Here is a 22547-nt window from a genome sequence, read left to right on the forward strand (position 1 = left end):
AACTTGTTTTTAGTGGTGCTGTTCTCTTTTCAAGCAATGTCTTAGGCAGAAACCCTTGATGTCCTTGGGAAAGGAAGAAAGTGTCTTCCAGAGCCACGCAAGCCTCCTGTCTGCCGTGCGCAGCAGGATCCGGGGGCTCTGGCCCCAGTGTGAACCACTGTGCAGCCCCCCGCTGCCTGTCGTACCCGGGAAAGGACACCTACCTACTCACAGGTGTTGGCTGAACCCCTCCCCGCTTTAGGCCATGCGCTTTGCGGATACTGGACACCGGGGTCAGGAAGGCTTCCTGGAGGAGGTGTGGTCTGAGCTGAGTCTCCACACACTTGAAGGAGTGGCTTACAGTGAGTCCCAGGGGCAGGTGTTTCCTCCCCGGCCACAACCCCGTGACCTGGCGGGACTGTCCCCATGCATGGGTGAGGGGCGCTGGAGGCAGAGCGGGCCTGGAGCCCGGTCCTCCCTGAACACCCGGAGCTGGAGCCCGCTGATGGCCCGGGCTGACTTGGGCAAAGTGACTGAGAATTTGGGTCCTAGAGAAATAACAAGGGTACAGACCGCCAGGACCCTGAGGCCACTGAGCTCATTCTTCCCCCGAATAACAGAAGAAAAGTGCCCTGAGTCCACCCAGAACCTAAAAGGGCCGGGCCTTCCCCTAACGTATCCTTTAAAAGCCCGTTCTTAGTGGGGATAAAGGCGGCTCCTGCTGTCTGTGGAAGGCCCAAGCAGCCGTCCTGTGGCATTCCTCCTTAACCAGCTGTCAGTGAAAAATGAAAAATGCATTTTCTGCCTGTGCAAAAATGCCCTATTAATGCCTGAGGTATTCTCGGGCCACTACAAAAGCCTTCCTCATCCGGCCCCGGGTTCATGGTTCGCTGTGCAGGCTACTGGCTGCAGTCGGGGGCTGCGTGGGGAAGGGGTCCTTCAGGTGACTGCTCCGGAATGGGGGCTGTGATGGGGGGAGGGACTCATGGAAGCCTCCCCAGAGCCAAGGGGGAGCTAGAGACAGCACTAGGCTGGAGTTGCTTTTTAAAAATTCTTAAATGTGTTTTTAAAATTTATTTTTGAGAGAGATTGAGAGAGAGAGACAGAGCACGAGCAGGGGAGGGGCAGACAGAGGGTGACACAGAATCCAAAGCAGGCTCCGGGCTCCGAGCTGTCAGCAGAGCCCGACGCGGGGCTCGAACTCAACGAACCGCGAGATCATGACCTGGGCCGAAGTCGGAAGCTTAACTGCCCGAGCCACCCAGGAGCCCCTTGAGTTGCCTTTTAGAGCTACCTTTTAATTTTGCGTGCAGCTGGCCTGATCCTTGGCCAGTGGGGTAAACTGACGGGGTCTTGGCAGCTTTTTGCTGCCACATAGCCGTTTCGTGGACTTGAGGGTTCCCCACCAGGCAGTGACATACAGTAGGTGATCACGTATTTACCCGAGGCCACGCTGAGAAGACCACCCCAGCTCACACACAGGCTCCACGGGGAAACAGCTTCCTGAGACCCTCACCCCTCCCTGACAAGAAAGGGCCCCCAGCCCACTTTGGGTGGTACATCTCACGTTTCCTGGTGGCTTTTTTTTTTTTTTTTAAGTCTATTTTGAGGGAGAGAGAGTAGGGCTGGGGCAGAGAGAGAGGGAGAGAGGTTCCCAAGCAGGTTCCACGCTGTCAGTGCAGAGCCTGACACGGGGCTTGAACCCATGAACCGTGAGATCGTGACCTGAGCCTAAATCAAGTCAGATGCTTAACCCACTGAACCACCCAGGCGCCCCTCACGTTTCCTGTTTCTAATGGGGTCCTCTACGCTGGCCCCTGGTGTGTGAGGCGGGATCCCTAAAATTTGACTGCATTAGTGGGCACCCTTTATAATTAATAATATTAATTAAAATAAGAACAGCCCTAAAACTACTAGGTAGTTAGCTTCAATCCCCCCCAAATAAACTGAAATACAAGAGGCGGGTTTGCTAACTGTCCTTCCCCGATGGACTAGAGAGTTTTGTTTTTCAGTCTGTGCATAATTAACGGGAAGGCTGTAATTTTACTAAAACGAGCACGGACACAGAAGAACAAATTGGTGCCCGCGGTACCCGTGGCGTTAGCGTTGGGCCTCATGAGATTTCCACGAACCTTTTGGCTCGAACTGTGACCGCCCCTGTGTTATGGCCTCAGAGACCCTGGCCATAAACTACATCTCAGATCAGTTTCACGCAGGTATGAACTGTCGCTTCAGATGCAGACCACTCCCACGGTTAAATGGTGGAGATCTGCAGGAATCTAATGTTGGCCGCAGTCACTTCGCTCCCCGCTGGCCGGGCTTGGGGAGGCCCGTGGGCGTGGAGGGCACCAGGACCGCTCAGTTGACCGGCTTGCCCGCTCTGCCATGCTTCTTGAGCACCTACTATGCGCTGAGCGGGGAACATGCGGTGTCTGCCTCTAGGGAGGCTGACTCCCCAGAGAGCGACAGGAGAGCACGGTGGGAGGTGCTGTGGGTGCAGAGCCCAGTCCCCCTGCCTGGGCACATCAGCCCATGCTGCCGGGAGGAGGTGGTGCCTGGGGTGGGCTTGGCCGTGACCGGGTGAGAAACACGAGAAGGGTAGCCCAGGCCCCGTTCCCTTACTCAGCATGCTGGTGTTTCGAACCTTTTTTTTTTTAATGTTTATTTCTTTCGAGAGAGAGAGCGGGGTGGGCGGGGGGGGGGGGAGGGCAGAGAGAGATAGAGATAGAGAGACAGAGAGAGAGAGAGAATCCCAAGCAGGCTCTGCACTGTCAGCCCAGGGATGTGGGGCTCCAACCCACGAACCGTGCGATCATGACCCGAGCTGAAGTCGAGTCGGATGCTTAACCTACTGAGCCACCCAGGTGCCCCGTGGACATCTTGACCACCTAAGTTTGAAGGGTGGGGGGCGGTCTTTACTCACGAAGGGTGGCCTTGAGGCTTCAAGACAAGCACTACACGAATCCTGGAGTGTCTCTGCCCAAGCGTCGCTCAGCCCTTCGCCCTAACTTGCCTACAGGGCGGCAACTCTCAACGGTTACCTCCCTGAGTTCCGGGGTTTGGAACAACGACACTCTTCACTGACCCAGGGACCTGCCACCACACGGCACCAAGCGCAGGTTTGGGCTCCGGTAACCGCACGCACACGCATCACATGCTTCCTACGGAATGCTGTGTGTCTGGAGGTCCTGCCTACGCTCCGTGGCCCCATCACCTAACCTTCCCCGTGGTTCCAGAAATACGCGGAGGCCTCCTGCGGCCAGACCCTGGGTCGGCTCTTGGAGGCTAAGATAGTTGAGAGGTGCTCTTCCCGCGCTCTCTGGGAGCTCCCAGCCCGGAGAGGGGGACGGACGCCAAACTGGACCCTCCCGGGGCTGTGTGGAATGTGCTGGGCACGCAGAGGAGAGGCCAAACCCACTGGCCTCACAGAGCAGTCAAGGGAAGCTTCCTGGAAGAGGTAACACCAGTGTTGGGTCTTGACAGCTGAGTAGGAGCAAGCCAGGCAGAGAGGCGTTCTTGGCCCCGGGGGCAGCATGACAGGAGGCGGGGTGGGAAGCCACCACTCTCAGTTTGGTGCTCCCAGAGCATCGAGGATGCACAGCGAGGGTGAGAAGCGAGGCTGGGAGGGGTCACGGGGCCGGGACTCCCAGGACTTCTGTGGCCCACAGGGAGCCACCGGTGGTCCGTGATGTTCCTTGGGGGGCTTGAGCTGTCCACCCTGCTTCTAGATCCCTCTGCCGCCTCCTGCGATGGGGGTTGTCCCCACTTCACAGATGAGAAGGCTGAGGCCAGAGGGACCAAGTGGCTTGCCAGGGCCTCTCAGCTGGGGAGCATTGGAGGACGGAACTTGGACCTGGGCCGCCTGTCCCCAGAGCCTCCCGTCCCATGGCCTGCGTGGTGCAGCCCTGTGCACTCTGGCCTACACCAGCTGGCGTCTCTACCACCGGCATCAGCAGCAGCCAGAGAGGAGAGGCAGTGAAGCATCTCCTTTCCAGCTCGAGCACTCGCAGTGTTCCTGGCTATGGGGTCTCGGGTCTCGGGCCCCCACTTTGCGAGCAAAGAACTCCTTCCGATCTGCGTGGTCAAGAGGCGAGGTTTAAACACCACCGTGCCGAGGGGGGGCACAGGGTCCTGGAACATCCTTCTCTGATTCTTCACCCAACCAGGGCCCGCTCGCTCTTGTTCCCACGGGCGGCCGCGCAGGGGGCTGCTGCTGGAGACCCTGCCGCTTCCCCATCTGCCCGCAGGGGGCTGATGGGGGGCGGGGGGCACAAGGCTGCAGAGGGATCTACTCAGCCTGGGCCAAGCTGTACCGCCTAAAAGCAGTTGCAACCTAGCGGGGCTGTTTGCAGCCTGGGCAGGACACTGTCTGGCTGGAAACTTGCCTTAAGCATAACCTGCAAATCTGAAGCGAAAGTCAGTTTCTCCTCCATGTGTGAATTGGTCTCTGGGAAAGCCCTCTGGTCTGACAGCGTGCGTGTGTGTGTGTGTGTGTGTGTGTGTGTATGGGGGGGGAGGGTGAGTGTACCTGGGGGTAAGTGTGCATGAGTGTGTGTGGAGGGGCGTACGTGTGAGCGTAGGTGGCTGAGTGGAATCAGATGCGCGCGTATCCGCACGCGGGCTCTGGTTTCTGAGATGTTTGATGCTGGCTGGCGTGGAGAAGGCATGGGCCTCTGACATCAGGGCTCGGCCTCGTGTCCCCCGTGCCAGGCCGCCCGGGGCCCAGGGACAGGATCTGGAGGTCCGGCCCGGTTTTGCTTGCGAGTGGAGAAGCCACCGGCTGGCCACGCGTGCGTTCGATCAGACCCGCGCACGGAGCCCTTTTACAAGTCCATGCCCTTGAGCGTCCTCCTCACTCGTGAACGCTCCCTGTGCCGCCTCGTGGGACGCCCCCCCCCCCCCGGGTGGGCATCACTGTTCGGAGAAGAAATGACGGAAGGGCCGCCCCCGGGTCCTGCAGCCAGCCGGTCAGAGCCACAGCTGGTGAGCAGGTCCGCAAGGTGCCAGCTCTGTTCTTGGTTTGCCCCGAGCCCCGTGGGAGGCTCTGGCACCCCTGGGGCCCCCGAGAAACTGAAACGCGTTCCCGTTCCGGCTCCCGGCACCGCGGCTGCTTGGTAAAATCTGAATGAATGGAGGGTCACGTGACCGTCCCACTCACCCTAGAGATGGTTACCTAAGTCAGGTTTGGAAGGGATGTGCCCTAATTATAGACGCCCATTAATGCAATTAGATCAGACAATTATGTGAAAGCCCCCAGCAGTGCCTGGTGCACAATGAGTGTGCGAAAGCCCATCCCCACGGCACCGGATCCCTCTCCGTGGAAAGGGGTTGACAGTCCCCGCTTCCCACGTTGTCTGTGCTGAAGCGTGATGTGCGTTGACGGGGGTGCTGACACCCTCATACGGTGTTTCCCGTATAAGTATAAGTATAAGTATAAGTATAAGTATAAGTATACGTATAAGTTTCCCTCTTAAAGGAAACTAAGAGCATTTTCATTCTGAAATAGCATTCTAAATTTCATTTGCGAGTGTATAAGGATTATTACTCTTATTTCAAGTTTACCATTTGAATGTTTTTTATGTTTATTTTTGAGAGAGAGAGACAGACAGAGAGAGACAGAGCGTAAGCAGGGGAGGGGCAGAGAGAGGGAGACACAGAATCCGAAGCAGGCTCCGGGCTCCGAGCTGTCAGCACAGAGCCGGACGCGGGGCCCGAACCCATGAACCGCGAGATCGTGACCTGAGCCCAAGTCAGACACTTAACCGACTGAGCCCCCCAGGCGCCCCTCAAGTTTGCCATTTGAAAAATACCAGTAGCTGGGGTGGCCCTTTTGGGGGCAAGACAGGATTGAGTCTCTGTGAGCACAGTCGGAGCACTGAGCTTGGGGCAAGGCGTTCTGGGCTTGCTTCTCGGTTCTCTCTTTACAGCTGTGCGACCTCAGGCAGGTCGCAGAACCTCTCTGAGCCTCAGTTTGCATCTCGGCGACATTGCCACAACGCTTTCGTGGCCGGGTCAGCGACCGCCCTGTAGGAGCGGAGTTGAACACGGCGGGGTGGGCTGTTAGGGGATAAATGAGCCCCTGTGAGGCAGCCACCTAGAGCTGGAGCAGGAGAGAGCTTGTGCCCCCCGACGGGACGACAGTCCAGAGGGAGGCGCTTGGGACCGGGCCAAGACTGTTCACCCCACAGCAGCTCCGGCTGCCCGGGGCTTATGGAATCAGCGCGTGGTGGCCTCCGCGGGCGAGGCAGGCCCGCCAGAAGCAGGATGGTGGAGGCCATGCCTTCGGGGTTCTGTCATCCTTGAATCACCCTGCTCATTCAGCACAACATCCTGGGCCGGGCCCTGGGCTGGGTGCTGTGCTACACATTTGCACCCAAGCTACAGAGCCTGCTTTCACGAAGCTGCCTCTTAGCTTCCCTAGCATCCTGCCGTCTGAGCTCCTGTAGGCTCCGTACCTGTTATTGTCTCAGAGGGAGACAGAAATGGGGCGTGGCCGGGCTGCCACGTCCAGCTGAATGCGTTGCGCACTGCAAAACCCTACGGGGGTACCCTTTGCAGCCTCTTTCGTGTGCAGTGCACGACATCAGCTGCCCTGATATAAGGGCTTGTGAGCAAAGATACCAACCTCATGGCACCCCTGTCCTCCCTTCCCCCCACCCCCCACCGCCAGGCCGGGGCCTCTCTCAGAGCAAAGCGCTTGCTTACCCAGCCATCTGGCTTCAGGTCACCATCTCTTGTCCCAGCCAGCAAGGGCCCAGATCACCTCTTTAAAATCATTACCCCTAAGGGGTTAAACATGTGCTGCTGACCCCGTCCGGCCGCCTGATTCAGAAAGCTTGGCCCGGGATCAGTACACATTACGGAGCAGATTCAGAAATTCCCTCTGAAAACAACAGCGAGGCTGTCCCTGCCGGGTGACGAGTGACTGGCCGGGTCCCGGCTTTCACGGCAAATCCCAGGGATTAGGCGCTCTCTCTTCTCCCGGAGGCACAGCCCGCCCGTCACCCCAGGGCCACACCCTGGCCAGCAGCCAGCTTGTTTCCCAGGGTGATGGCCCAGCCGCCTCTGGGCCCGGGATGGGCTGCGGCCTGACTTCACCCTGAGGCTGGAGGCCTCATTGAGGGAAGTAGGAGGTGGGGGGGGGGGGTCCCTCGGAGGGGACGGGATGGAGTTGAGAGGCACAGACACTTCTTGTGTCCCCTGTGCTGGGATCCTGTGGAGCAGAGATGGGGTGAAGGCACCGGGCCCAGCGCTATGCCTGACCACGTAACCATACGAAAGGGCGGCTGGGTTGGGGGCTCTCAACCCCCAATTTCACAGGCACAGACTCTCAGAGGCGCCCCATCGCACAGCTGGTGATGCCCCCCGGAGCTCCCCCAGGCTCACGCCGGGCCCCCAGAGGGCTCACTGGGGCTCAGAGCTTTTGAGTCCACCCGAGCGAGGCACGCAGGGGCCACGGGGAACAGCAGGACACCGCCCTGTTCCTGCCCGGGCTGCCTCAGTGGCCCCAAGTGGCATGCTGGGCATTTGTCCTGCACTCAGGGCCTCCGCCCCAGGAGGGACCTCCCCATTCCACCCCCAGCTCAGCTTTCTGGACCAAACTCAAGCCAGCAGCCCAGGACTCGGCCGGGGAAAGTCCAAGGTTGCCGCCCACACGAGCGGCCCCCTCCGCGGCCACCTCGGGGAGGGAGAGGACAGCGTGGTAGGGAGGAGGACACAAGAGAAGGCCACACGGAGCCTCGCTTCTGAGCCCCCGGACAGGCTTCGTGGTGAGTCTCAGCTGATGGTGCGGCTTGAGAGCTCGGTGGGCCGGACAGCTCTGTGTTCCTGCGCGTGGGGCCGCCGTGGGTGGGACTGTCCCGGCCCCGGCAGGAGGGTGGAAGGAGACAAAACTCAAGACACCGGCCCTGCTGGTGGGCCAAGGTGCCCGGAGACTCGCCGGCCTGGGGGCGTCTGTGAGTTCCCGCCCCCGCGCCTGCTTGGTCCCCACGGACCAAGGCCTCAGGTCACTGCTGTCCAGACACGCAGAGCAGGTGGAAGGCAGCAGGGTCACAGCGGTGTCATGGTGTCACAGAGGGCTCAGAGAGGGGCGAGAGGTGGGAAGTACGTGTGTCCGTGAACCCCGGGTCACCCAGAGGGCCCAGCCCGGCGCCTGGTGCAGGGCGGGATTCCAGCGATCGGCCGGGACTGGGGCTGGTGGACTGAGGGCAGGGACCACGTGGGGACAGAGGACCCCCTTGTGACTTCCTGAGAAGGCCAGCTGTGGGTCCTGGGACCCCGAGATGCTGTTCTCGCGAGCCTCGTCCGGCCTCACGACCCCACCCGCACCTGGACCGTGTGTCACGTGGGGCTGCTTGTGACAGACGGCCTCCACCTGTACCTGGCTGCACGGTCCCGCGGGCACCCGCTGAGCCTGGTCAAGTGTCCTCTCCTCTCAGCAAAAGGTGCTCTAACCACTTGGCTCTGAAAGCCGGGAGCCAGGGACCCCCCACGGCCAGTTGTGGCTGGGACTGCCGGCTTTTAAACCCCTCCTCCCCGGCTGGAGAGACGTCCTCAGCCTAGACCTGTCCTTGTCCTCCTCGGCGCTCAGCACTCTCGTCCCTTCCCCTCCCCCCACTGTGCGCAAGCCACACCAGCCCAGGCCTCAGACCCCAGACACTCCGTGGCCTCTCTCTTCTTCCAGACTTCAGCCATGACGTTCAGCTCTTTCTCCTCTGGGTAAACTCCTACCCATCCCTCAAAGCCCAGGGCAGGGTCATCGCCTCTTGCACGCCCTCCGCACCCCTGCAGGCAGAGTATTGAGCTACTCCGCCCCGCACCCCCACAGCACCCCGGATGGGCCCTTTGGGACTGTTCTCATATCCCTTCTTCCAGCAAATAACGTCTGTGTCCTGCGGGGGTAGGTCCTAGTCCAGGGGACACGGCAGTGACCAAGACAGACGGACAGACGTGAATCCTTGCGAGAAACTCATTTTATTCCAGAGGGGCGGCGCAGAAAGAAACAAGCAGAATACGTTCACAGTCAGCGGGTGGTGAGGGCTACACAGAGGGCTGGAGGGGAGGAGGGGGCGGGTGGGGTGTGGAGGGGAAGAGCCACTTTAAATCTGGTGGAGACAGTCGTCTAACACCCCGAGGAGCTGAGGCAACGAGCCACACAGAGATGTGGGGAAGAGAGCATATGCGAAGTCCCTGAGGCGGAGGGAACCGCACGTGCAAAGTCCCTGGGGCAGAGGTGAGCCTGGTGTGTTTGAGCCGCAGCAAGGAGGCCAGTGTGGCTAAGCCCAGGCAGGAGCTGGTGGCTGGTGGGGCAGGGCCTTGAGGCTGTTGTGAGGCCTCTGGCTTTGGCACTGGGTGAGCTGGGAGCCACGTGAGGGTCTCAAGGTGAAGAGTGAGGTGACCTAACGCCTTAAGTCTCCCTCTGGGACTCTCACAGCAGCCCGGACTGAGGCAGCAGTGGCTTCGGCCACGTGGGTCCAGCGGAAGGCGTGAGAGGGAGACAGATTCGGGGCGAAATTGGAGGGGAGTGCCACGTTTTGCTCACCCGTTGGGTGTGGGTGGATAAGCTCACAGATTTTGGCCCTGAAGAGAGGAGATCGGTGTTGCCGTCTGCCGAGACGGGAAGGCCGTGACGTGGCAGCTTGGAGGAGGCCAGGAGTTCACTCAGAACCTGGGGATCGAGGCGCCACAGCCCCGCGGCAGTGAGAAGTGGTGATCGATGAGCCTGGGAGACGTTAGCGTGTGGACCCTGCGAGCTCGCCGTGGGAGCGAGTGTGGACACAGAAGCCGCCGGGATGGGGCGCCACAGCCCTCACGCTCAAGGTGGGGGAGAGCAGGCGAGCCTGGAGCCCTGATGTCCTGGGAGAGGGAAGGGCGTTTGCGGGAGGACAGGCGTACCCACTGGATTTGGTGACACCCAGGCCCCTGGTGACCTCGGCCAGGCCGTCCCCGTGGACACAGTGGAAGGGAGACACTCGGGGCAGGAGCGCCGGAGGCTCCTTCTAGAAAATCTAGAAGATCATCTGCTGTGAATGGGAGCAGAGAGATGCCCGTGCTTGCGGCGGGCACGCGGCGGTCATGGCCCCGTGGGTCCTTGCCTGGCTTGACGTGAACTGCACGAGGCAGGGGCTCATCTGTGCAAGGCCCGCTCCATCACACGTGCGCGTGTGCACACCCCCGCATGCGCGAGGAGGCCCCCCGGGCCCGGCAGGCTGCAGGACCACACAGACCTGCCCACTTCAGTGTCACCACGGGGCTAGAGCGAGCCCAGAGCAGCCCCTTCGTGTCCCCCGAGGTTCTCCCGGGGACCGTCCGGCCAGGATGATTTGCGACTCTCTCCTACCGCTGCTGTCGTGCGCCTTTGTGGGGGGAAGTCTTTGATATCACCGGGCGTGTTCGTAAATTGTTCCCCGTTTTAAAACAAAAGCAAGAACAAAGCCAAACGGCCGCAGAGGCATGTTGTGCGACGTCCGAAGGAAAGTGTGGTGACGACCCGAATCTTCCAAAGCCTCGGCTGACAGCCATAAATACGCACAGGACGCAGACACCCCCCATCACCCACGATCGCGAAGAGCGTTGCCTGCAGCCTTGATGTCGGGTGTTTCCAGAAGGGCCCTGCGAGGAACGTCCGCTCCGTGGCCGAGACCGGCGACCCCCAAGTGGCGTCCTGGTCATCGCTGCCGTCAGACCCACAGCTGTGACCCTCCCTCGTCCGGCACGTTCCAGATGCCGCTTGCAGAACCTCTAGGAGACTCGCCGCATCTCCGGATGAGGAAACGGAGGCACGGACTCAGGAGGGCATGCGGGGTGTTGGGACTCCACGTGGGGCTCCTGGGCCGTGACCTTCCTGTGTGACCTCGGGCCGGGCAAAGCCCTGCTCTTTGAGGTCCAGCCCAGCCCTGAAATTCCTCTGCCTCCACATGTCTGAGCAAACCACCCCCCACCCCAAGCTCTTCTGGCCGGTCCTTCAACATCCAGCCGAGACTGACTCCCTGCTGAAGTTTCCACGAGCTCCCGGGGCCCCGTCTGGGGTGAGCACTTCTCCCGGAGCCTCTTTGCTTACTTTCCCAGCCTCGCCACCCCACCATCTGTGTCTGACTTCGGCGGGGGGCCCCACACCAGCACCGGTCGGTGTTCGTAACCGCGGCACCGGGCGCGCTGCCTGCCCAGAGCCGGGGCTCCGTGCTTGCCGAAGGAATAAAGAAGAGAGGGCACGCGCCGCAGCCAGCTGCTGGGGCCTGGGGTACCCGTTCTGTACCCGGCAGGTGCCCACCCGGCCGGCGTTCGAATTCCTCGAGGCCTTGGCTGCCTCTGAAGGAGGAGGGTGGTGCTGTATTGCCCTCTGGAAAGTGGAGGGCAGGACTTGTCTGTGTCTGGGGTCCCCGGGTCTTTAATGCTAAGTCACGTCGGCAAGACTTGTGTGCACCCTGCCCCTTCCGTAGCCTTTGCTCATCCTGGGGGAACTGCGAGGGGCTCGGCGTGGCCGGAGCAGAGAGTGCCGAGAAGTCAGGCCGGACAGGGCGTGGGGGCCTGATCAAGGTGTGTGCTCCACACCCGCTGGGAGCCGGGGGCTGGGGTGGGTGGGATGTGATGTGTGCCAGAGCCTCGCACGAGCCCAGAACTTGCGTTCTAGGAGGCCGGCTGTGGCCGCAGCCGGGGAGTGCATTGGGGGTGAGGAGGAAGGTGTTGGAAGGTCAGGCCTGGCCTGAGGTAGGGTGGGGCTGGGGCTGGAGCGGACAGGAGGGTCTGGAAACTCCCGTGGATGGGCTTCGTCCGCCTGCGTAGTGAATGCGCGTCAGGGTTGGAAGCCAGGCGCCTGTTGACCTCCAGTCTCGCGTTCTCTGGAGGCTGGAGGAGGCCGGTGGATTTGGGGGCGGGGGGCATCTGGGGAGATCCGAGCGGCTGGCGAGCTTGGGTCTGGGGCAGCAGGACCCCAGCAGGCAGGTGGGAGGGGCAGGAAAGGATTGCCCATCCCTCCCTTCAAGGGCACACTTTTGGCCAAGTCGGTGCAAGTCAGTACATTAGATGGCCAATCCCTTCCAGAAAAGCACCAGGCCTTCTCTTCCTCCTGCGGGCCACGCAGCTCGGTGGAAGGGGCGGTGGCCCAGGGCTGGCTCCCTGATGCCCAGACCTGACTCACTTCACCGCGCTGAGCCCGTGTTCTCCTCCAGGACTAACGAGGCTGACACAGGAGGACGAGAGGGTAGATGGGAATGGGCTTCGCGAGCACATTCACAAGTGCTGCAGAGACGTCAGCTTCCGCATCGAGGGGGAAGGCAGGTCTATGCAGAGCGGCATTTCTTTCCAGATTTCTCCTGGAGGGCAAGGGGGCTCTGGGGAGCTGCCTTAGCTCACGGGAGGCCTGTGGCGGGGGCACATTTGTAACGATCAAGAAATACGGACGGTGAGTTCTGCTGAGACATGTTCGGAGCTATTTGGTATTTTAATTTTTTTTAATGTTTATTTATTTTTGAGAGAGAGAGACAGAGAGACAGAGAGTGAGCAGGGGAGGGGTAGAGAAAGAGGGAGACGCAGAATCCGAAGCAGGCTCCGGGCTCCGAGCTGTCAGCACAGAGCCCGACGCGGGGCTCGAACTCACAAACCATGAGATCGTGACCTGCGCCGAAGTCAGATGCTTAACCAACTGAGCCACCCAGGCTCCCTGCCATTTGGCATTTTAAATATGGAGCCCAGACACCTGTCCCCCTTCCTCGCAAGCACCTGCCTGGGTGTTTCTCGGGGCGAGAAGTCAGGGCTGCGGGAGCTCCGTTCCTTCCTTGCCGACTACTTATGTGACTGCTTCATGGTTCATTCCTTTCTGCCAGGTTTGCCCTATGTGTGTGACTCAGCCAGGGAAAGCACATTCCGGAAGCTTCCTCCACATCATGCGGCACCGTGAGGGGGGAGGAGACACAGTGGGATGGGAAGGGCTGGGCTTCGGGGTCAGTCCCAGCTGGCGGGGCATCTGGACCTGTGAGCCTGTGACCTAGGGCATCTGGGCTCTCAGAGCCCACTCCCCTCCCCCTGGGGAAGGGAGGTGATGTCTGTTCCCGACAGCAGTATGGTGAGGACCCAAGAAGCCACGGGCATGTGGGATCCCCCCATGTCCCTTCCCCTTGGCCGGCTCTGTTCCCTCTCCCAGCCCATCCATGCTCTAGTTTTGTTTTGTTTCTTCAAGTTGTCTCTACACCCAACGTGGGGACTCGAACTCGTAACCCTGAGATCAAGAGTCTCATGCTCCACTGACTGAGCCGGCCAGGCGCCCCACATGGCAGTTTTTTCTCTTTGTCTGTACCAGCAGTATATCTTCGTTTTCTCGAGTTTTCCTTTTTGCCCTTGGTCTGTGCTGTTAATCCCCGTCTGCAGGGATCATTATTTCTACCAAGGAAACTTCCCTGAGACGCGGGTGATGATGTGCTCCTTCCCCGTTGCCATCGCGTTTGTGTTTGGCAAGAGCTCGTGGCTCTCCTCTGAGCTCCTGGGTCGTGGCCCCGGCACCTCGTCCTCACGGGCCGGCGCCCCGCCTTCCTCCCTGCTTCTGGCTCCGCGTGGCAGCTGCCCAGGCCGGACAGTGAAGCCTGGCTCTCGCTTGTCCCCCTTTCCTGTGCGTTCTCCCCCGACAGTCTCCTTTCCGGGTGATCATTTTCAACCTTACAGATTGTGCTTAGTGCTTTGGTGTTCAGTTCATTCATTCATTCATTCATCCATCCAGCAAGTGTTGGTTAAGCGCCACCTATGTGTCAGGTTCAAAGCGGGACGAAGTGTCCCACAAACCAGAGATACAAGAACGGCCAAGAGAGACGTGCCCTTGGCCTCCAGACTCAGAGGGCAGCGGGGAGACCGATAGTCACCAAGTAAGCAAATGACTATCACGTGGTTTCAAGTAGTGACAGCTTCTCACTCTTTGCTACGTCCACAGGTGACTCTTACCTCTGTCTTTTCTAACCTGAATCTCTTTTAAAAAGCACAGTTAACGTCCACTGACGTGAGATAGTCACGGGAGCCTCTTGATTCATCACGTTGCTTGTTAAAACCCTCTTCCACGTGCTCTCCGATTACACTCGGTCAGTTAGAATCACAGGACTTCTGGGTTGAAGGCTGAGCTTCAGAAAGGATGGCGACTTACACAAGGTCACGCCGCTGGTCAGCGAGGAACCAGCAGGGGAACCCAAGGCCGCCGACGGCAGGTCTCTTTACAGACCGGCGTCTCGTGTCAGGGACACGGGACTCGCGCATCCTTCCCAACACCTGGTGGACAGTCAAGGGCCAACTAAGCAGCAGAGGCTGAGGGGCAGTGGCTTCAAGGGCCAGGAATGCAGACCCCAGACCGCACGAGGTGACGAAGGTCCCCCATCGGACCCGTGTGCCTCACGTCGCCGGGCTCCTGGATCCCAGCACGTCAGCTGCAATTTACAAACCGGAGACGAGACATGAAGGTGAAGTGCCCGAGGGGCCCACATTTTTCAAAGGGGGGAAAAAAAGGCTTAATTATATCGTTAGGAGGCACAGACACGCCAAGGAATACCAGCAACGTCTGACACCCGAAGCAGAAATGCCAAGGACGAGGATTTGGAAGAGTAACACCGTTGAACTCGGCACCGTGGCCCTTTTTTTTTTTCTGGGGCTCTGGAAAGCTGAGGAGGTAAACACCCCGGCAGGTAAGGTGGACATAACCAGGCAAGACGGAAACGTGCCTCTCCCTTTGGCCTGCCTTTTGTTGCCAGGGTGGTCATGAGTTTTCCGTGGCCCCTCTTCCCTTCAGGACGGAGTTTCGTCTTCCTTGCTAGATGGTGGGGGACCCCAGGGACTGACATCTCATCTTCCTCTGCCTTCATCCCACTCAGTAATCGTGACGGAGCTCCTGCTCTGTCCTGCCCCAGGCCCTGTGCTGGGGACAGCGGGGACAGAGAAGAACAAAGTGCAGATGTGCCCCAGAAAGGGGAGCTGGCTGTGACCGCGGTGGGCAGATGTGGCGTTACGGCCGAGGGAGAGCGGGTACCGGGTACTCCCAGGGCTAGGGAGGCTTCATGAAAGAGGACGTGAGCAGTCCAGCTGGTCCCCAGGGCCTGGCACGTGCCAGATGCCAATATCATACCTGCAGAATCAAGTCGATGGCTGGAACCAGCCCCGGTGGAGGCTTTCCGATCTCAGTGGTGACACGGATGGGCACCGTGTGTCTCTAGTCCCTCCCTGGTTTCTGTGCAGTAGGAGGGCTGGTGGTGGCTCTGAATGCACACTCCTCTGGACCAGTGGTGGGGAGGAAGCCAGGAGACGGCTGCAGACCCAGATTCCTGGTTCTGCAAGACTGACGGGGTGGGAGGTCCCAGGAACAGCCTTGACCACCTCCTCAGCCTCGTCTGCCTGTCTCTCCCCAGGACTGACACTGTTCCCAGAACTGGCCTGAACCGTCATACTTTTGGGGTTTGCACATGTCCTTCGTGCTTCCTAGGCTTGTAATTATTTCTCAAAATCCAATGGAATGTCTGTGGAATCTTCCTTAAACCTGCTCTGTGCAGAATGCCCTCTGTTGGGTGGATGAGAGGATGGATGGATGGGTGCATGGGCGGATGGATAGATGGATGGATGGTTGGATGGTGGGTGGATGGATGGAGGATGGGTGGATGGATGGGTGGATGGGTGGATGGATGGATGGGTGGATGGATGGAGGATGGGTGGGGGATGGGTGGATGGATGGGTGGATGGATGGGTGGATGGATGGATGGGTGGGTGGGGGATGGGTGGATGGATGGGTGGATGGATGGGTGGATGGATGGATGGATGAATGGATGAATGGATGGGTGGGTGGATGGGCACATGGATGGATGGATGGGTGGATGGGTGGAGGATGGGTAGATGGATGGATGGATGGATGGAAGATAGGTGGATGGGTATGGGTGGGTGGATGGATGGATGGGTGGATGGGTGGATGAGTGTGTGGATGGATGGATGGTGGGTGGATGGATGGATGAGTGTGTGGATGGATGGATGGATGGATGGAGGATAGGTGGATGGGTATGGGTGGGTGGATGGATGGATGGATGGAGGATGGGTGGGTGGATGGAGGATGGGTGGATGGATGGGTGGATGGATGGATGGATGGATGGATGAATGGATGGATGGATGGGTGGGTGGATGGGTGGGTGGATGGGCACATGGATGGATGGATGGGTGGGTGGATGGATGGATGGATGGATGGAGGATAGGTGGATGGGTATGGGTGGGTGGATGGATGGATGGTTGGATGGTGGGTGGATGGATGGAGGATGGGTGGATGGATGGGTGGATGGATGGATGGATGGATGAATGGATGAATGGATGGGTGGGTGGATGGGCACATGGATGGATGGATGGGTGGATGGGTGGAGGATGGGTAGATGGATGGATGGATGGATGGATAGATGGAAGATAGGTGGATGGGTATGGGTGGGTGGATGGATGGATGGGTGGATGGATGGATGAGTGTGTGGATGGATGGATGGATGGGTGGATGGAGGATGGGTGGATGGATGGGTGGGTGGATGGGTGGATGGATGGATGGATGGATGGGTGGGTGGATGGGTGGGTGGATGGGCACATGGATGGATGGATGGGTGGATGGATGGATGGAGGATGGGTGGATGGATGGATGGGTGGATGGGTGGATGAGTGTGTGGATGGATGGATGGATGGATGGAGGATGGGTGGATGGATGGGTGGATGGATGGGTGGATGGAGGATGGGTGGATGGATGGGTGGGTGGATGGGTGGGTGGATGGGCACATGGATGGATGGATGGGTGGATGGATGGATGGATGGATGGAGGATAGGTGGATGGGTATGGGTGGGTGGATGGATGGATGGATGGAGGATGGGTGGATGGATGGGTGGATGGATGGGTGGATGGATGGATGGATGGATGGGTGGGTGGATGGGTGGGTGGATGGGCACATGGATGGATGGATGGGTGGATGGATGGATGCATGGAGGATGGGTGGATGGATGGATGGGTGGATGGGTGGATGAGTGTGTGGATGGATGGATGGATGGATGGATGGATGGAGGATGGGTGGATGGATGGGTGGATGGATGGGTGGATGGAGGATGGGTGGATGGATGGGTGGGTGGATGGGTGGGTGGATGGGCACATGGATGGATGGATGGGTGGATGGATGGATGGATGGATGGAGGATAGGTGGATGGGTATGGGTGGGTGGATGGATGGATGGATGGAGGATGGGTGGATGGATGGGTGGATGGATGGGTGGATGGATGGATGGATGGGTGGGTGGATGGGTGGGTGGATGGGCACATGGATGGATGGATGGGTGGATGGATGGATGCATGGAGGATGGGTGGATGGATGGATGGGTAGATGGGTGGATGAGTGTGTGGATGGATGGATGGATGGATGGAGGATGGGTGGATGGATGGGTGGATGGATGGGTGGATGGAGGATGGGTGGATGGATGGGTGGGTGGATGGGTGGGTGGATGGGCACATGGATGGATGGATGGGTGGGTGGGTGGATGGGTGGGTGGATGGGCACATGGATGGATGGATGGGTGGGTGGGTGGATGGATGGATGGATGGAGGATAGGTGGATGGGTATGGGTGGGTGGATGGATGGATGGATGGAGGATGGGTGGATGGATGGATGGATGGGTAGGAAAGCTGTGAAGAAAAAGGTAATAGCAGGAGAAAGCCTGGGCTCAGTCAAAGGGAGAACTAGGAGGTTGAACTCAAGCCTGAACGACTCTGGGAATGGAGGGAACACGTCCACCCAAACCAGAGCAGAAGTAGAGCTAGTCCACAGAATGGGTGTGGCCTGCAAAGGGAGCCCTGGGTTAGCAGGGATTATGGATAGAGGTGGAGATTCGGTGTTGACATTAGGTCACAGGGAAGGGATCGAGAAGCTCCTTCTGGTTGGAGGGTGGGGGCAAGGCAAGGGGCACGCTCCTGAGCCCCGCTTGTGCACTTGGGATTTCTTGTTTCACACTTGCAGCACGAATATTTGTGCCACCTTAATCAATCACTTTTCTCATTAAATGGGAAGATTCTGCAAAATCCCGACTCTGCATGTGACCTGCATCAGAAGTCAGGCCCCCTCCTCCCTGGCCCTTCCCAGTGTCCCTTTCACTCAGGCAGCCCCTGGCTTCCTTCCCTGGTTCTTTGGTCTCTGTGCGCAGCTGCGGCCCGAGCCACGGGCGAGGCGCTGCCTCGCAGAAATCAAACCTCCAACAGTGCGTGTGATGGACTTAGATACAGACGAGTTCTACACATTTGGGGCCTTCCTTTCAGTACGTTTTGAAATCAACCCAATAAGAATACTCAACACTTGCCCTCTTTTTCCATCCTGCAAGAGTTCAGCCGTCCTTTGAAAATCAGATCACATTTAAATTGGAAATGGGATGCGTTTTGCCGCCGCGAGTCATTTCTGAGGAGGTAGAGGGTACGCTCGTGCTCGTTCTGTTTCTGATTTTGAAGGTTGCTATTTTTATGTTTAAGTTTATTTACTTATTTTGAGAGAGACAGCGTCTGAGACAGGGGCTGAGAGAGAGGGAGAGAGAGAATCTCGAGCAGGCTCTGCACCATCAGCGTGGTGCCCGATGCGGGGCTCAAACCCATGAAACTGTGAGACTGTGACCTGATCAAACCAAGAGTCAGCCACTTAACTGACTGAGCCACTCACACAGCCCCGAAGGTTGCTATTTTTAATCCGTGTTTCACAGAAGAGGAAATTAAGACCCAGGAAAGTTAACAAACCCTTCTGGGGCCGTAACTGCTGTTCTCTGTGCCCACACTGAGCCACAGGACAGCCCATCATGTTCTCTCCAGATTTACGTAGCCCAGCGCTTGGCACACACAGGCACATCGGAAACTTCTGTGGGTCTGAACTGTTAATGCTGTTCAAATGTGTGTGCGTCATTATTTGATAGTATTTATATTTTACATATAAATTTGTGATAAGTACATTTTATATGTTTTATGTAACATTCATAAACATATCTACATAAAATAAGATATACAGATATGTGTAAGTTTATATAAATTTAAAATATACTATATATTTATACATAATATTTATATATGTTAGATTTTAACGTATTTTAAATAAGTATATTTACATATTTCATATTATGTAGTTATATATTTGGCATTATATAATACCTATGTAATATAGGACGCCTGGGTGGCTCAGTCGGTTAAGCACCAACTTCGGCTCAGGTCATGATCTCATGCTTTGTGGGTTCGAGCCCCGCGTCGGGCTCTGTGCTGACAACTCAGAGCCTGGAGCCTGCTTTGGATTCTCTGTCTCCCTCGCTCTCTGCCCCTCCCCCACTCACACACTGTCTCTCTCTCTCAAAAATAAATGAACATTAAAAAAAAAATAGTTCTCAGCCTCCCCCAGCCTCTCACCTCTTCCTTGAAGATCTGGAAACTCTTGAGTACTGGGAGCGTAGTCTTAACCTCAGCCCCAAGGACGGGTGACGTCCGCAGGTAACCCAGGCCCCTGAGGCTGGTGGGCACCACTGTGGGGCTGAGGCCAGGAGGGAGGAGAAGGTGACACTGATCAGGGCACAGCGGGTGCTGGACTGCCTGGGGCAGGGGTGGGGGGAACAGGGAAGCATGCTTGACTCAGCACCTGTGAGCCCCCACTGAGCTGGCCCAGACTCTGTACCCTGGGAGGGGTGGGTGGGAGTGGCCGGGTCATCAGGGGCCGCTGGCACACGGAGGGTGGTGACAAGCCCACGTCTTCAGCAGCGAGCTGAAGATGTTCGTGGGCGTTCACCCAGGACAAAGCTACAATGTCACCACCCGGCAGGGGCAGAGAAAGGGTGCTGACAGCCTGCAGAATATCTCTCCATCAGAGCTGAAGCCCTTGTTTACTTAGAATAGCCTGGAATCCCACGCCGGCTGCTGGGCATTTCATTTTTGAAACACAAGCCCAGAGAGCGAAAGGGGGGATGGCACTCCCAAATTCCCCTTCTGAGCATGAACTTGGTGTTCCTGACCGGGAGCCAGCGCTGGTGCGGGAGGCCTTCTCCAGCTTTCTATGTGGGCCCCAGCGGCCTCACCGCGCTGCCTCGTGCGTGCTTCCTAAGTCGGTGGCAGGGATGTTTGTAGAAACCAGCCCGGAATCAGCAGTCGATGCCGCAGACAATCAGTGGCGAATTCTCAGCATGTGGTTGTGGAACTTCAGGCTCCAAGCTTGCTCTGGGTCACGTGACTGGCAGGTGCCAGCCCACGCTTCCCACCCCGGCCTTCAGCTGCAGATCAGCCACAGAAGTGGCCTTAGAGTACTTCCAGGGAGCCGCCACCCCCCCCCCCCATATCACATGACCTTGGACAAGTCCTAGCATCAGAACAGGTGGGATGGAGAAAGTCCCCTGCAGGGACTGAGGCTCAACGAGCCTGCAGACTTTGCTTGCGTTGCTTCGTCTGTCGGGAGGAACGCCTCCTCCAAGAAGCCCTCCCTGACTCCCCCAGACTTCACCTCCTCCATTCTCCCCTGCTGGACTTCTCTCAGCCCTGCACTTACTTAGATCCTCCACCGGCTTTGAAGCCAGGATTCTATTATTTTCTCTGTCTCACTGAGAACAGCTCCTGGTGCCTACGGGAGAAGGCATGAATGCGTGGGGAGGTGAAGAGGGGAGCCCTCGGTCTGGCGGGGAGGTCGCCCTGCGCATCTCGGGCAGACGCTGTGCTGGGTCGCCCGGATCACGCGGTGCAGAAGCACGGGGTCACATGGTATCATTTGCTCCCTGAGGGATCGGAGGCCCAGAGAGGGCTGCAGTCTTTCCACGCCCACCCCAGCCTCATGTGTCTCGTCCCAGAGTGCGGGAGAGTTGTCTCTGGGCCTTTGGCCGTCCCGCAGAGGCGAGGAGGTGCCGGCAGGGCCCGGAGACAGGGAGGTGGCCAGGCACAGGGGAGGAGGCCTCCAGTCATGGCCTTCGTGTGGTCCCTCCCCTGGTCCAGGGAGGGACAGCTGTGTCCTGGGTGCCCGCTCCACGACAGGCCCTCTTCCGGGCTCTTTCGCATCCCCCGTCAGGAAAATGACCGCGGTGAGCCCACCGTCCTATGCCACGCAGGGGCCTCCGGCGTCCGGCTCAGAGCGGGGCTCGACGCGGTCTAAGACGCCTTCCGTTCTCTCCCCAGGTGTCGTGCGCCAAGTACGGCCCATCGTGGGCCCGTTTCATGCCGTCCTGAAGCTGGAGATGAACTACGTGGTCGGGGGGGTGGTGTCCCACCGAAACGTCGTCAACGTGCACATCTTCGTCTCCGAGTACTGGTTCTGAGGGCCCGTCCTGGCGCCGCCACGCCTCCGGGCCAAGTCCTTGCTCCAGCCACCGTGCCCGCCCTGCCCTGCCGAGCTTTCTTAAGTTTTTGTTTGTAATGTCAGGCCCGCACGTATTAAGCTGCGGCCAGAGGAACAAGTTCATCTCCTGCGTTTCGGTATTTAAATAGCGAGCCCAATTACTCAACGGTTTGTTGAAAACCTTGCTTGTTAGTATTATTTTCTTCATGCAGAGGTCAACGTTTGCTCCTTTCTCTGCCTGCGGGCTGGGCCTTGCCAAGGACCCAGGAAGGAAGGGCGTTTTTCGGGGGGCAGCCAGTCCAGATGCCGAGAGAAAACCCGTTCTTGCACTGACTGTACGAAATTTGACGTTTGGTACTTTTTTTTTTTTTTTTTTTTTTTTGGCCAATCGGGTGTTTTACGCCCAACGATGGGGCTGCGGTAGAGTAGCAGGTATGACCAGTTCTGCCCAGAAGCTGCATAACACGATGCCCCGGGGAGCACTTAGAAGGTGCCCTATGGTTCTGTTGAAACAGAAAAGGGACAGGCACAGCCTGTTAGGTTTGTGTGCGAGCCGTGCGTGTTCACCAGGGGAATGGCTGGACTTTCTCGGCACCTGCATCCGTCCTTCCTTATCATGGGGGGGGGAAATAAACAGTTTTGTGAGCCTCCCCATGGCCTGTGCCTGACAGTCTTTCAAGAAGAGGGCTCTCGAAGTGCCTGGGAATGTCCCCTCAGGCCTTCTCAGAGACCCCGCCTCCTGGGGAGGTTCTGGGGGTGGGGCCCAGCACGTATTGGAACAGCTTCCCACCCGTGTCGCTTCTGATACCACACCCACCTCTGAGAAGTGTGGCTCGAGCCCACCCTGTGCCCCATGGAGCCCCAGCGTCCGATAGAATTGCTTGAGGGATTCTGGTCCCTTCTTGAAATCACTGCGGAGAAATCACAATTCTCTTCAGCAGGAAAGAGGGGCCACCAGTGTGCACTGAGTCTCCCCGCCCCCCGCCGCCCCCATGCACTTGGCACGTGGTGCCTCATCCACGGCTCCCAGAGCCCAGTGAGGTGGGCACGATCGTACGCAATTTCGAGATGAGTAAACAGGGCTCAATTGCCTAAGTCACGCAGCTTTTTAGGGACAAGGGATTCAAATTCAGTTTATCGGACGCCAAGCTCTGCAAAGCTCTGGGTCAGAAGAATCGTGGGCAGACTGGGTTTCTAGGGTGTCCCGTTACTGCCAGCATTGAGGGTGGAGCCAAGGTGCAGCCTGTGCCCTGAGGCGCGCTGGGACGGGCGGGGA

At 58.4% G+C, this 22547-nt stretch overlaps 1 protein-coding gene across 1 annotated transcript in view; it reads left to right on the forward strand.

Annotated features, from left to right (window-relative positions):
* The window catches only part of FBLN1 (fibulin 1), an 86778-nt gene extending 64857 nt beyond the window's left edge, over positions 1-21921 (forward strand). The window contains exon 17 of the mRNA XM_042948113.1: positions 21112-21921. Coding sequence (XP_042804047.1) covers positions 21112-21251 — 140 coding nt within the window. The 3' untranslated portion in view covers positions 21252-21921. The remainder of the gene's footprint in view (positions 1-21111) is intronic.
* Positions 21922-22547: the final 626 nt, after the last annotated feature.

This window comes from Panthera leo, chromosome B4, assembly GCF_018350215.1.
Source record: "Panthera leo isolate Ple1 chromosome B4, P.leo_Ple1_pat1.1, whole genome shotgun sequence".
Taxonomy (NCBI): Eukaryota; Metazoa; Chordata; class Mammalia; order Carnivora; family Felidae; genus Panthera; species Panthera leo.